The following is a 15,997-nucleotide window of genomic DNA, read 5'->3' as shown; positions in this document are numbered from 1 at the left end:
AGAATAAATATATAGATAAACAAATAAATAAAAATAAATAATAGAATAAACATATATAAAGAATAACATCTCTGTACGGTGACAGATGGTAACTTCTTATCATGGTGAGCATTTCATAATATGTATGTAACTGTCCACACTGTGTTATACACAATATAATACTGTATGTTGGGGCACCTGGGTGGCTCAGTGGGTTAAAGCCTCTGCCTTCGGCTCAGGTCATGATCCCAGGGTCCTGGGATCAAGCCCTGCATCAGGCTCTCTGTTCAGTGGGGAGCCTGCTTCCCTTCCTCCCTCTCTGCCTGCTTCTCTGCCTACTTGTGATCTCTGTCAAATAAATAATCTTCATTAAATAAATAAATATCTTTAAAAAATACTGTATGTCAACTATATTTCAATTAAATTTTTTAATTTTTAAAAAACTTTAAAAACCAGGTAAGAACACTATAGACATTTTCCAAAGAAGATGTACAAATAACAAATACACATGTAAGAAGATGCTCATCAGTAATCATTAGGAAACTACAAATCAAAACCACAAATGAGGTATCACTTCACACCTACTAGGATGACTATAATTTAAAAAATGGAAAATAACAAGTGTTGAGGATGTAGAGAACCTGGAACTGTCCTACATTGCTGATGGGAATGTAAAATGATACAGTTGCTATGGAAAACAGTTCCAGAAAAAATTAAACCTGGAACTATCATATGACCCAGCAATTCCATCCTCAGGTATCATATCCCAAAGAATTAAAAACAGGTACTACAACAAACACTTGAACATGAGTATTCACAGCATTACTATTCACAGTTGCTAAAAGATGGAGAGAACCCAACATCCATCAACTGATGAATGGATAAACAAAATATGATTTATCATACAATGGAGCATTAGTCAACATAAAAAAGAATTAAGTACTGATAAATGTCACAGTACAGATGAACCTCAAAAATATTAGGCTAAGTTAAAGAAAGGTCACAGATTGGATAATATTCCATTTATATAAAACATCCAAAACAGGCAAATCCTTAGAGAAAGAAAACCAACTATCAGTTATCAGGGGCTAATGGGAGTTACAGAGTTTCCATTTGGGATGACAAAAATATCTTAGAACTAAACAGAGGTGATGGTTGTACAACATAGTGATTGTACTAAACACCAATGAATTATGCACTTTTTGGAAAGTTTTATTTATATATTTATATATTTATATATCATGAGACTTGAACTCATGATCCCAAGATCAACAGTCACACACTGCTCCAACTGAGACTGAACTTTAAAATAGTTAATTTTATGGGGTGCCTGGGTTGCTCAGTCAGTGAAGCATCTGTCTTCTGCTCAGGTCATGATTCCAGGGTCCTGAGATTAAGCCCGGCCCTGGGATGGAGCCCCATGTCGGGCTCCCTGATCAGCAGGGAGTCTGCTTCTCTCTCCTTTTCTCAACCCCCCCACCAATCCTGCGCTCTCTAGCTTGCTCTCTAACAAATAAAACCTTTAAAAAAATAATAAAATGGTTAATTTTATTTTATAGCAACTTTTCTTCAATTCAAAAATAATTATTCATTAAAAAACATCTTAAGAAACATCCCCCCCAAAGAAACAACTGACCACAGATGTATGGCTTTACATCTGGATTCTCTATTCTGTTGCAGTAATTTATGTGTCTATTCTTTTTTTTTTAAGATTTTATTTTTAAGTAATCTCTACAACCAGTGTGTGGCTTGAACTCACAACCCTAAGATCAAGAGTCACATGCTCCACTGAGCCAGCCAGGCACCCCTATGCGTCTATTCTTGTGCCAGTAGCACACCATCTTGATTACCATTGCTTTACACTGAGTCTTAAAACTAAGTGTGAATCCTACTACTCTGTTCTTTTTCAGTATTATTTTGGCTATAATAAGTCCCTTGCAATCCCACATGAATTTTAAAGTAAGCTTGTCAATTTCTACAAATAAATCAACTAGTATTCTGGAGGTGATTATGTTGAATCTATAGATCAATTTGGGGTGCACCGCATCTTAACAATATTAAGTTTTCATAAACATAGGATACCTATAAATGTTATTTATCTAAAAAGGTTTAACTACACAAGGGCTATATAATTAAAGCCTTCAGTGCCTATATCAGCAAAGTAGATATACTAAATTATTATCAATTGATTAATCATGTTTTATTAATTTAAAACTTGGGAGATGCAGAATGATAAAAGACAGACTATTTACTAAACAATACTAAGTTCATAAATCAAAGTTTCTGTGGCATTTCCATTTCAAAGTTAGAAATTTCTACCTGATGCTTTTATCATTCACTGAAAGGCATTAGGCATTCTCACTGTAATTAGTTCCTTAAAAAGGGGGTGGGGGAGCCCAGGTAGAAGGTACTTAAATTCCTCTCCCAGTTTTGAGATGAAGACAGCAGAAGGAGGAAAACGACCATTACTATTGGTATATTTTAATCTGAAGTCGTATATCTAAATTATCTATTTAATCACTGATAATCACTTACATATTGCCTGGGCAATCATCTTAGTTCCACTATGGCTTGTTATTATCACTAGTGACCTTAATCCTAGTGGAAAAGGAGTATCTGCTTCATCCAATTTTCAAAATCAATTTTAAATCCTCTTTTGGAATCATACTAGACTGGCTGAGAAGGTAAATTAAAAAAAAAAGGGAAAACTTTCTTTTTAGAAATTAATATTCCTCTGGTCTATTTTTTTTCTTTCAGTAAAACAGTTTAGCTGGCAGGCCAATGCCCATTTTAAACTCACGCAAGCATCTAGAATTAGATCTTAACTCTAGGATTTCACCTGTAGAGCTGAAAAGGCAACTGCTCTACTCCCACAAAAAGTCAAATTTAAAACTCTCGGCTTTTTCCACTACAACCGTCTACATGAGAGGTCAGCTAACATATCTGGCCATCCACCCTACTGAGCATATCAGGCATAGGAAACCACTCTATAGCAGTCACTAGTCATTTGTTCCACTGCTTACAACCTCATGCTGTTTCTTCTCCGCAAAACACTGCCTCTTTAAAAAGATCCTTTACCAAGTCTACTTTCCTAGTATTTCCTAGCCTCTCCATCCACAACCCAGAAGACTTCATACTTCAAACATTAGGTAATAAGAAACTTCTTTCCAGTTTCTCACACAGCAATCTCGAACTTTTTATCACATATCTAATGTATTTTAACAGAATATTACACAAAACCCTTAAGATACTTATCAAGAAAAAAATGAATATGAAAACTCCTCAAAGAGATATCACATATTGGAATGCTTGACAAACCCTCAAAAAGCCCTTATAGGAAGAAAATGTAAATGCCTTCAAGTCCTCCAGATTCAAAAACCCTAAAGATGTCCAGTCTAATGTACAAAGATAATAAAACATACCCATGATGATGACTTCAAACACTTCAAGAAATCTTGTGTTTAATTTTATCACATTCCATTGTTTATGTTTATATTCCATTATTTTTTAAATGTGTAAGGTATATACCTAGTACATTCTAAATTATCCTATTAATCAGAATATTCATTTAAATAAACTAATTCCTTAATCTCACTCTGTGAGTTAAAGGTCACAGTTAAAGGTTAAGTTAAAGGTCTTTCAGAGTTTATTCAACTGTATACTGTAGCAGCATTTAGGCTATCTCCTTGCACAAAGACATTTTTTATTGTATTTTGGGTATATAAGGTGTATACTAAAGCGGATGTGCAGGGAGGGAAGACTGAACATCCAGTGACACATCAAATCATGTATTTTATAGCTTAGTTACATAAATTTTTTTTAAGATTTGATTTATTTATTTGAGAGAGAGAGAAAAAGTATACAAGGGAAGGAGCAGAGAGGAAGGAAGAGGGAGGGAGAAAGAATCTAAACCAGACCCCTGCGCTGAGTGCGGAGCCTGATGTGGAGCTCGATCCCACAACCCAGAGGAAACCTGAGCGGAAACCAAAAGTCAGAGGCTTAACTGACTTAGCCACGTAGGTGCCCCATTAATAAATCTTTTGACACAGAACAAAGACATTTGTGTTAGTAAATACCTCAGAAAGAAACTGAACTGCCCTCCAAACCATACCGTTACCTCTCTTGCCCCTCAAAAATGCCTAAGTTAACCCCTTTCAAATACATCAGACTGTTTCACATCGTGAGCTATAATTTATACATTCATAACTGTAAAAAGAAACCATCTAAAATTTTAATAAAATCACAACATCCTGTCTTGAAATGAAGATGACAGTGTATAAAAAAACTCCTCTGTAAACTACTTTGGGAGAAAAGACATAAACAGAGCTGAGAAGTATGAATTTCTTTTACTTTATTTCCTTAAAATTTAGGCAAGCAAAACAAACTGCTGAAGAAGCATTTGTTTTGAGGAAAAGTGAGAAGTGTTTTGAAAATTAGAGAAAAATATAGAGAATTAAAAGTCTTAAAGTACACATGTATCATTATTCCCAAATACTCTCATTGTTTTAATAACTGCTCAACAAGGATGGTGAGAAATCCACTAGAGTACCCTATGTATTGCCATCATAAAAAACACACATAAAGAATTCACAAATGGGGGCGCCTGGGTGGCTCAGTGGGTTAAAGCCTCTGCTTTGAGCTCAGGTCATGATCCCAGGATCCTGGGATCGAGCCCTTTATCAGGCTCTCTGCTCAGCGGGGAGCCTGCTTCCTCCTCTCTCTCTGCCTGCCTCTCTGCCTACTTGTGATCTCTGTCTGTCAAATAAATAAATAAAATCTTTAAAAAAAAAAAAAAAGAATTCACAAATGATCTATGCCAATAAATGCCCTATCATTAAATATTTCAGTAACGTCCACTATCATTAAATATTTCAGTAACGTCCACAATCCCAGAAAAATATTATCATGCTAGGTATCTAAGGTTACCTGATCCATGTACCTCAATGTTACACTGCCTGATCCACACTAACCCATATTACCTAATTTCCCCAGGAAGTTACCAAGAGAAAGTTCAAATGAAGAAAGTGGTCTCATATAGAATCTACAAATGGTCAGCAGAACCTACATACCGGCAAGTCCACACTAACATCAGTACCATCCAGAAGAGACACCCGACATGTGATGACAGACTTAGAGTCTCCAGCTGCAGGAATGTGTGTGGCAGCTCGTTGAGCTTCTCGGAGTCGTTCCTTTTCTGCATGTTTACGCATTGACCGACGCCCAAGTGTTCTACGGAAGAAGCTCAGCATTTTTGTCACTAATAAAACCAGAGAGAAAAAGGTATTAGCTGACTACCCACAATGTACAGTCAGACAAACGATGTTATTTAGTAAAATCTTGTGACCACTACGAACATACTGTTAAAAGCAGCAAGTAAATTTGAAAAACATAATTAAAACTAGCTACTTACCTCCAAGTTCTTGAAAACTTTTATATAAAATAGAGTTATGACTTACAGCATTTTTAAATTTACTGGTCTATTTTATAAGGAGCTGACAGGAGACAACAAATATTTATGAAGTTCATCAGGTCTTCCGAGTCAATGAATTTTATGTACAATTGCCATATAACTCTACAAACATTAGGAGACAATCCAACACTAACGTATCCTTTGATGACCATTAACAATTCTAAAAAGTTCCATTTCTTTTCTGAGCAATCACAATAAAAACACAAAAACGGGCACCTGCCTCACTCAGTGGATGAAACACTCAACTCTTGATCTCAGGGTTGTAGGTTGTGGAGATTACTTAAAAATATAATCTTAAAAAACAAATAAATAATCACCTCGTTCAGCTAATATACAAATATAATTCAAATACATTTTTGTTAAATAGTCTATTATTTAAAGTCTATTATTTAAAGATTTTAAATTATTATTTAATAGTCAATTCTTTATAATGTTAAATTATTTTAAGGCCACTTTTCTTATCTTTTTTTTTTTTTAAGGATTTTATTTATTTATTTGATAGACAGAGATCACAAGTAGGCAGAGAGGCAGGCAGAGAGAGAGGAGGAAGCAGGCTCCCCGCTGAGCAGAGAGCCCAATGCAGGGCTCGATCCCAGGACCCTGGGATCATGACCTGAGCTGAAGGCAGAGGCTTTAACCCACGGAGCCACCCAGGCTCCACTTTTCTTAACTTTATTAAGAATGCTAAGTTTAATCAAAATAAAACAGGTTTAGTAAGTGTTTTTTAATTTTTTAAAGATTTTATTTATTTATTTGACAGAGAGAGAGAGCACATAAGCAGGAGGAACAGCAGGCAGAGGAAGAGGGGGAAGCAGGCTTCCTACTAAGCAGGAGCCCAATGTGGCACTCGATTCCAGGACCTCAAGATCATAACCTGAACTGAAGGCAGACACTTAACCAACTGAGCCATCCCGGTGCCCCTGGTCAGTAATTTTAAAAGCAAAGACAGGGCGCCTGGGTGGCTCAGTGGGTTAAGGCCTCTGCCTTCGGCTCAGGTCATGATTCCAGGGTCTTGGGATGGAGCCCCACCTCCAGCTCTTTGCTCAGCAGGGAGCCTGCTTCCTCCTCTCTCTCTGCCTGCCTCTCTGCCTGCTTGTGATCTCTGTCAAATAAATAAATAAAATCTTTAAAAAAAAATTTTTTTAAAATACAGCAAACACAAATGGTAATACCATAAAGATCATCTTGCTAATCTAATGTTTAATTTATGCAAATAAGAGAATGAGAAAAATAAGTTAAAGACAATGATTAACTCCAGAGAAAACAAAAAGTTGAGCAGAAAAGGGAAGGTAATCACAGTATACTACATGAGAGCTAATGTTTAAATATTCATAATACTATAAACACTAAGTATTGATCTAAGCATAACTGTAAAGTAACTCTAAGAAGAGCTATGTAACAAGGAGATGCAGAGAGCCAATTCCTCATCTTTCCAAGCTGGAATTCAACAGATAATTCCTGAAACCAAATATCAAGAAGTGAAATAAAAGCATGTTACTTAAAATGTGAAAGTGTTTTCCTTGAGGACAGAAGAGAACTCAGCAGAGTGCTATTTTTAAAAAGAAGCCTTCAGGTTAGGTGACTCAAATGTAGTTTATACATTTATAAACTTGATTAAAATAAAGCTAATTTAAAAGTAAATACAAGCACATTAAAAAACAAGTCTCTATAAACTGAAGATTATCATACACATATCACACATATGAATAGTCCTTCATAACTGAGTAAACTGGCAAAGCCATGAGACTTGTCCTTTGTATGTTCATCTACTTAAATTCCAAGAAAATAAAACTAGATAAGTTTTCAATTAACAAAGCACTCATATATAACATCTGGCTGGAGTCTCTTCCTCTTCAGGTTTCTCTTCAGACATTGCTCCTTTTGCACTTTGCTATCCATTCTTGTTTCAGCTGCCTAAGAAAGGTACTTGTTATCCCAGATGTGGAAAGCCCATGTGTCAGAGACTCCCTACCCATTTTTTAATTCAATTCTACCTATATCTCCCCTGAGAGACATTCTCTGATAACCAAAGAGTTAGTCACTCCCATCATCACACTTCCACTGAAACATGAAAATATTTTACTGTATCACTCATCAGATTTTAATTATTTTTTAACATGTCTGTCTCATTTATTATAAAGTCCTGAAGATATAATTCCTATTTTGAATAGCCAGTCACCCAGAACATCTCATTAAGTTCAACAAATGGTTAGTAAATAATCTTACTTGCGTCTCAGAAAAACTCCCAAAATTTTATCTTATTTTGATGAGTAAACTAAGGGTCCAATAAATGAAACCACTGGCCACATCCATTATTTAGTAAATAATGAAGACAGGGGCTCAAACTCTGATTTTTCTGATTCCAAATTCTTGGTCTTTCTACTACATCACAGAACAATTCATGTAAAACTTGTATTTTAGAAGGTAAGAAATCATCAAAGATCATAGATAAAAAGAGTCTGAATGAAAATATAAGCAAAAACATACATGATAAATTTGGGTTTTTTAAAACTTACTTCAGCTTATTCAACAAACAAATTGCAAGGGGAAAAAAGAAATGCAAAGAGAACTACTGATTAAAACAGACTAGGGGCGCCTGGGTAGCTCAGTGGGTTGAGCCTCTGCCTTTGGCTCAGATCATGATCCCACGGTCCTGGGGTGGTGCCCCCCCAATCCGGCTCTCTGCTCAGCGGGGAGCCTGCTTCCCCCTCTCTGCCCGCCTCTCTGCCTACTTGTGATCTCTGTCAAATATATAAATAAAATCTTTTAAAAAAAAAAAGGACTTAAAATACAAATCCATCAATCACAATGCACATACATTAGATCCTAATTTAAATAAACCTTTTTTTTTTTTTTTTTTAAGTTGTATGATGTTATCATTAGGGAAAGCTAGGTCAAAGATAAATGGGAGGGGTGCCTGGGTGGCTCTGTCCGTTGATGGGCTGCCTTCAGCTCGGGTCATGATTCCGGGGTCCTGGGATCAAGCCCCACATCAGGCTCCCTGCTCGGTGGGGAGCCTGCTTCTCTCTCTCTCTCTGCCTGCTGCTCTGCCTGCTTGTGCTCTCTGTGTCTCAAATAAAACCTTTAAAAAAAAAAAAAAAGGTATATGGGAACTCTACTATTGTAACTTCCGCATAAGTCTAATTTAATTTCAAAATACAGGAAATTTTAAAGTCACAAATTTGTTAGGGTGCCCGGGTGGTGCAGTGGGATGAGTGTCCGACTACTGGTCTCAGCTCAGGTCACAATCTTGGGGTCCTGGGACTGAACCCTGTGTCGCTCTGTACTCAGCACAGAGTCTGTTTGGGATTCTCTCTCTCTCCCTCTGCCCCTCCTGCTCATGCTGTCTTTCTCTCTCTCAAATAAATAAATAGAATCTTTTTTTTTAAAGTCACACATTTGCTGTTACACATATAATTTATAAGAAGTCTTGTATAACCAGTTGATACTTTAAACTAGATGCGTTTGTGGGGTACTTGGGTGGCTCAACTGGTTAAGCTTCTAACTCATGATTTTGGCTCAGGTCATGATCTTGAGATGGTGAGATTAAGACCCGCATCAGCTCTGCTCTAGGCATGGAGCCTGCTTAGGAGGCTCTCTCTCCCCATGACACCCTGGTCACCTGTTTTCTTTCTCTCTATTTCAATCAAAAAAGAAAAAGAAAAAAAAAAGACAATAATAATAAAATTTAAATTTGATGCATTTATAAACATGAAGAAAATAAAAGATGAAATACTGGGATAACACCAATGTAATAAAAAAATTCAACTGCTATAAATTAAGGATTATAGCCTCATTTTACAAGTATGCATATTGCTATGTAACTAGGTAAGTTAGCAAAGCCATGATAGTTGTCATTTGAACTTCCTAAGGACATAAATTATGCAGGCACACATTTGAACACTGACTGGACTGTTTATGATAACCAAGGAATTGCTGCCATTTTTCTTTTATATAAAATAGTGGTATTAAAGTAAAGTGGGGATAGAAACTGAAGAAATTGCCCAGATAAGTGGCCACTGTTGCAGCATCATGGATACATGGGGGCTCATTATACTCTTCTGACTACTTGAATTTTTCCAAAATAAAAGGTTTTCAGGGCATCTGGGTGGGTCAGTAGGTTAAGCCTCTGCCTTCGGCTCAGGTCATGATCTCAGGGTCCTGGGATCAAGCCCCGCATCACACTCTCTGCTCTCAGTGGGGAGCCTGCTTCCCCCTCTCACTCTCTGCCCACTTTTGATCTCTGTCAAATAAATAAATAAAATCTTTAAAACACACACACACACACACACACACAACAGAAAAACAACAATAACAACAAAAGTTTTTCTAAGGGAAAATAATGTTCAAAATGCACTATAACTGTGTGAGTTCTAGGAAGCAAATGAACTATAAAACAAGTTTTCTGACTTTCACCTTATCTTCTACCTTGAAAACAAAAATTCATTATTCAAGTACAGTTAACCTGCTAAGGAAAAACAAAGCTTCTTTAAGATTTAATATCTAGTATTTTGAACCATAAAACCCAATGCCACAAACAACTTATTTTTACAAAATATAAAAGAAGTTATATGAAAATAAATTCCAGATGGACTAAGAATTTAAAATCAAAGAAATGATAAAGTACTAGAAGGAAACAATATATTAAAGAGCTTCTAAATTTAAATGATTAATATTCAGTTTAATGAAGAATTATCACAAACCATTAAGATAATGCAACAGAAAAAAATGGGCAAGATATGAAGAAACAAGCTCAGTTCTAAAAGATGATCTGAAATGAAAATATGTATAAAAAAATTTGACCTCAACAATAACAAACGAAATCTAAACTAAAAAATGAGATACTATCTGTCATTTAAGACTCAAGATAGCCAGTGTTGAAAAGGATATGGGAAAAACAATCACCTTCATACACTGTCCTCTTCGGAGCATTTAACCACACTATCAAAATATGCCCCCACTTTCACTCAGCAATTATACTGCTGATAGGATATCCTAAGAAATAGGATGTGACCCAAATTGTAGAAGTATGGATTTTCACGGCATAATTTTAAATATGTCCATCAACATGCTGTAGTTAAACAAATTAATGTTATACAACTCAGCTGTTTTTTGAATACAACTGACTTAGACAAAATTTCTAAGTGAAAAATGAAATCAGAGGAAAGCGGTAAGTTTTATTCCACTCTAAGGTGGGATACCTACATATTCACAAAAGGACTAAGACATGCAAACTGTTAATAAGTGAGGTTATCTCTGGAGAGGGTCATGTGGAGGTACTGAAGTCCTCTATAATAAGAATATATGACTGTGTCAAAAGAGTTTATTTTCTTTGTTTAAGATTTTCTTTGACAGAGAGAGAGAGTGAGAGAGCGAGAGAGAGATAACAAGCACAGAACCAGGGGAAGCTGCAGGCAGAGAGGGAGGGAGAAGCAGGCTCGCCACTGATCAAGGAGCGGGATGTGGGGCTGACTCCAGGATCTGGGGATCATGACCTGGGCCGAAGGCAAATGCTTAGAGAACTGAACCAGTCAGGTGCCACTCAAAAGAGTTCTTAAAAAATTGTTAAGTGACACCTGGATGGCTCAGTCAGTTGAGTATCCGACTCTTGTTTGATTTCAGCTCAGGTCTTGATCTCAGGGTTCTGAGTTTAAGCCCAGCGATGGGCTCCACAATGGACATGAAGCCTACGTAAAAACAAAATTGTTAAAAGAAGAAAAGTTTTCCCATATTCATTCTTTCTCCATCCCCCACTACCACTTTCATTCTAAATGCTACAGCAGTGGGTTTTTAGCAACCACAAATCTGATCCCAGTTAAAAAGTCATTAATGGTCTTGCTCTGGATCCAGCTCTTCCTCCTGCCTCACCTTTCAGGCAGCCCCCTCCCAGCTGTTCACTCTGCCCTGGTATCCCTGCTGCTCAATCCAACGATCTTTTTAACTGTGGACCTTTTTGTTTTGTTTTGTTTTGGCTGTTCCATCTTTCTGGAATGCTCTCTTTCTACTTCACCTCTCCCATTTCTTCAGAAAAGCATTCCCTGACTCCGGAGTCTAAATTAAGTGCTCCTTTTAGTACCCTTAGACTCTTCTTTATAACTTTTACCAAAACTGTAATTAAATACCCAATTGCTTAATTATCTTTTTTACTGAGTACTTCCCCACTAAAGACTCAAGGATCTGGTCTGACTCAGTCAGCAAGATGACCTAGCTAGCACAACAATCAGAATATTAGGCACTCAATAAAGAACTTGTCTGACACTAAAATGATACAGTGGAATTCTCAAAAAGCAGATTTACATGTTTTTTTTAAAATGCATTTTAATCTGTGATTACAATCATAAAAATACAAACTGAAGTAATCAATCCATTTACTACCTAAATTAACTGAAATTGTTTTTAAATATGTATCTAAAACTCAAGTTCGTCGTGAAATGTGTATATTGTCAAATGTGACTGGTGGCCACATTCTTTGGTAGGCATTTGCTTTTTGATAAAGCAATATACCAATTTACAGCAACTGCCATAGATATATCTTTAATCCCACTAGTCCCAACACAGAAAATGCCTGCAAGACAGTAATTCAACAGAATACATATGAATTTCTTTTTTTTTAAAGATTTTATTATTTATTTGACAGAGATCACAATTAGGCAGAGAGGCAGGTAGAGAGAGAGAGAGAGAGAGAGAAGGAAGCAGGCTCCCCGCTGAGCAGAGAGTCCCATGTGGAGCTCGATCCCTGGACCCTGGGATCATTACCTGAGCCGAAGGCAGAGGCTTTAACCCACTGAGCCACCCAGGCACCCCACATATCATTTTCTAATGAAGCTCCCCTATAAAAAGAAAACAAACCTGCAAACTAGCTTACCTGTACGAATAATTCACTATGTTAAGTAGGGTTCAGCTCGTTTTAGCAATGTCAGAAATGGAGTTATAGGTAATTTTTCCCCTAATTCTTAACAAAATACTCTTGATATTAACTTAAAATGTTGTCAGAAGGTTTAAAAGAGGGGCGCCTGAATGGCTCAGTCGGTGAGGCATCTGCCTTAGGCTCAGGTCATGATCCTGGAGTCCCAGAATCAAGCCCCCACGTCTAGCTCCCTGCTCAGCAGGGAGTCAGCGTCACCCTCTGCCTCTCCCCCTGCTCCTCTCTCTCTCACTCTTCCAAATAAGTAAAATCTTTTTTAAAAAGGGAGGGGGGGTTAAAAGACTTGGGTCTTCTCGCTCTTAGCTAAAATTCATGAGACTTAGTCCATAAAGATAGTGACAGGAACAATTAATGGTTTACACACCGAAAAACCCCAACCCTAACACGCCGAGTCAGGGGAGGGGCGGGGGAGGGTCCTTTGGATCGCGCCATTGCTGGTAACCCACCTGCCTCTCACAATTTCCAAGTGGCCGAACTTGCAGTCTTACGCAAACCAACCCCAGATGTCCACCTGGGTTTTTGTTCTAAGATCGTGTCACGAATCGCGGCGGGTTTTTTCCTTTGACCTGCCACATCCCCCTCGCCAGCCGGAGAGCTAAGTCGAGACCTCTTAGAGAAGGGCGACCCCCGGCTGCTCCGGAGGGGGCCGGGACGGGTAGGGGTCGGGCCGGCACACATTAACCCGCCTCCCCCCCCGGCCCTCTGCTCCGGCCGCGCCGCTCAGTATCGCCCGAAACTCTGCGGCCCGGCCCCATTGGCCGCCGCCGCCCCTCCCCTCCCAACAGGTTTAATATTTTGACGGTCAGCCAAGGAAGCAGCTGGGGCTGGAGCGTCCCGAAGCGAGGCCGCGAGAACAGACCTTCGGCGCGAGCCAGAATGGGCCCGCGGAGCGGTGAGGGGAAACGGGGTGTGGACCGAGCCCGATACGGGCAGTGCGGCCGGGGCCACTGGGCCTCGCGCTTACCTGGGCTGGGGACCGAGGCGCTGTGGCAAAGGCAGCGCGGATAGCCGGCAACGCGAGTGTGAAAGTCCGGTGAGCGACTGAAAAGGGGGCGGCTCCTCTGGAGACGCCAAGAAATGGCGGCCTGAGGCGCGCGCCCACCCTGCGTTACTCCTCTGAAGGACCCCAGCCGTCAGCCGGCCCGCCCCTTAAAGCCCCCTCTAGGCTCCGCCCTCCGAGGGCGGGGCTCTCTGCTCTTAAATGGGCAATGACACCGCCCCGGAAATCGCCCCGCTGGGTGAGACTCCCGTTAAACCGGCGATGGCAGGCCGTGCTGAATCTGCCACCACTGCGAGAGGCCCGGCGTCACGGGCTGGTTTAAAGGGACGCAGCCGAAATCCAGCTCTGGCTATCAGACTCCTCCTTGGGAGGGGGTACAAGCCCGCGGAGAGCCCCCAGATTAGTCCCATCCCAAAGGTAGTTTAGTCCTGTCTGAGCCCAGCGTCAGGCGATGCTAGATTCATTTACTCACTCGTTCGAGAAATTAATTCATTAAGCAAATCTTTAGTGCCCTGTCGTTAGAGGAACTTTTTCATTGTAGTGGGGAGGAAGACGGTAACAAATACGTATTAAATAGTGCTATGATGAAGAAAAAAAAAGAACGGGAAATAGATTTCTGTTTAATATAGCATGGTCAAGGAGATCCTTTGTGACCAGGGGACATTTCATCCGTTCTTTCTACAGGTAATTTGTGAAATTAGCTATTATGGGCCAGGCTGTTTTCTAGACACCGGAGATACACCAGATAATCAAGACAGACAAAAATCCCTCATGCAGCTTAAGTGCGAGCAGGAGGGACATAAAATAAATGAGATAGATTAGAAAAATAAGATACTGTGTTAGGCAGTGCCGAATGATAGAGAAAAATCAAAGCACGGGACAGAAATAGGGACTAAGAAAGTAGTCATTTTAGATACCAACTAGGTAAGGAGGAAGGCCTCAAAAAGAAGGTGACCTTTGAGTGAAAATCAAAAGATGGTAAAGGAATGGTTTTGTGGACCCCTGAGGGAAGAGTAGAGGTTATTAACTCCAAAGGCCCCGTTGGGTGGGTGCTTGGTCTGCTCAAGGAAAGCCAGCGTGCCTAAAGGTGGATAAATAGAGCCCTGGGAGGTGACAAGCCAGGGAGGAGAGAGCTGTGAGGTGAAGAGCCTTATGAGCCTGCCTGCAGGTCTGAGGAAGCGGGAGAATCAGTGGCAGGCCAGAGAGTGTAAAGTTCATGAGGTCCCTGCTGGCTGAGATGGGAACAGGCAAATACTCAGCCCCTTCTGGAGACTTGGCACAGCCAGGCCTCCACCATCCCAAGACCTAATCGTTGGGCTTGGCGGGGACAGCTGGTCTCTGCTCCACGAGGTGTTGGCTGGGGCAGCTCAACGGGAGTTGGCAATACCAAAACCTCCTCATTTATCTCTGTGGCATCTCAGCTGGGCTGGCTGAAATGAACAGCTGAGTTCTGCCTGGGCCTCTTTCTCTAAGAGGGTAATTGGGGTGGCTCAGGCTTGGAAACTTATTCAGGGAAATGCCCAGGAGTCACACCGTGTCACTTCTGTTGCCTATTATGGTCAAAGCAAGTCACAGGGCCAGGCCAGTTTCAACTGGGATGGGAATAAGATCCCACCTCTTTTTTTTTCCTTTTCAATACATTTTCTTTCTCTATTTTTAAAAATAACTTCATTGAGCTATGTCACATATGATACAATTCACCCATTTGAAGTGTACACCTCAGTGGTGTTTGGCATATTCACAAAGCTGTGAGACCATCATTACAATCTAATTGTAGGACATTTGTATTTCCTCTCATGGGAGAGGTAGTATGGGAGTACAGGGATGGGAGGAATTGTTGAGGGTCATCTTTGCATCTTTATCTCAATAAAAAATCAATGGTGATGATTGTGATATAGGAGGGAGGGAAGCGTGGATGTATAGATGAAGCAAGAAAGCGCCATAGTTTGAAGCTTGGTACCTAGGTACATTGAACTATTCCAGTTTATGTATAGGTTTAAATTTTTTGTGTAATAAAAAGTTTTTAATTTTTAAAAATTTTTAAAAGATTTTTATTTATTTATTTGACAGAGAAACACAGCGAGAGAGGAAACATAAGCAGGGGAAATGGGAGAGGGAGAAGCAGGCTTCCTGTGGAGTAGAGAGCCCGATGCGGGGCTCAATTCCAGGACCCTGAAATCATGACCTGAGCCAAAGGCAAATGCCCAATGACTGAGCCACCCAGGTGCTCCTGAAAACTACAGTCTCAAGAGCCATCCCCTCAGCTATCAGGGCTGTCTCCCTCCAAGTATTTATTACCCAGAATCTACACATTTGAAAGCTGTATTGTAATTTATCTGTTTACTGATCAATAGCATTTTCTTTCAAGACCTATAAACCTACCTCATTGTCCTAAACTGTTGCATGTCCCACCAGTCTGAAGAAAGTATCCTCTTGTCCCCTTCTTCTGAATCCTTATCTCTACCTCCTGTCAAGGCTGGGGGATTGAGTAAGGCTGTGGATGAGGGTAGAGAAATAGGTGAGAAAGATGGTTAGAGGCTGAAGGAAATATGAACTTGGGAAAGAAGAATGGAACCTAAGAACTTAAGTGATGGGAAGTTGTTTGTGCTTTAATCGAGTAAGA

The 15,997-nt window shown here is 39.7% G+C and overlaps 1 protein-coding gene across 7 annotated transcripts in view; it reads right to left on the bottom strand.

The window, feature by feature from the left end:
* Nucleotides 1-13,501, bottom strand: part of EPB41L5 (erythrocyte membrane protein band 4.1 like 5) — a 133,367-nt gene extending 119,866 nt beyond the window's left edge. For 2 of the 7 annotated variants that reach the window (XM_032840898.1, XM_032840900.1), the window contains exons 1-2: nt 13,339-13,407; nt 5,049-5,236 (exon numbers count right to left, since the gene is read on the bottom strand). In XM_032840898.1, the coding sequence (XP_032696789.1) occupies nt 5,049-5,228 (180 nt within the window). In that variant the 5' untranslated portion in view covers nt 5,229-5,236; nt 13,339-13,407. Of the gene's footprint in view, nt 1-5,048; nt 5,237-12,820; nt 12,908-13,338 lie in introns of those variants that run through there. The other 5 variants (XM_032840899.1, XM_032840901.1, XM_032840902.1 and 2 more) reach the window with 4 other exon arrangements.
* Nucleotides 13,502-15,997: the final 2,496 nt, after the last annotated feature.

This window comes from Lontra canadensis, unplaced genomic scaffold, assembly GCF_010015895.1.
Source record: "Lontra canadensis isolate GAN:19392208 unplaced genomic scaffold, GSC_riverotter_1.0 scaffold117, whole genome shotgun sequence".
In the NCBI taxonomy this organism is placed as follows: Eukaryota; Metazoa; Chordata; class Mammalia; order Carnivora; family Mustelidae; genus Lontra; species Lontra canadensis.
Note: the sequence above shows the minus strand (reverse complement) of the source record. Positions and strands in the feature narration are given on the sequence as shown.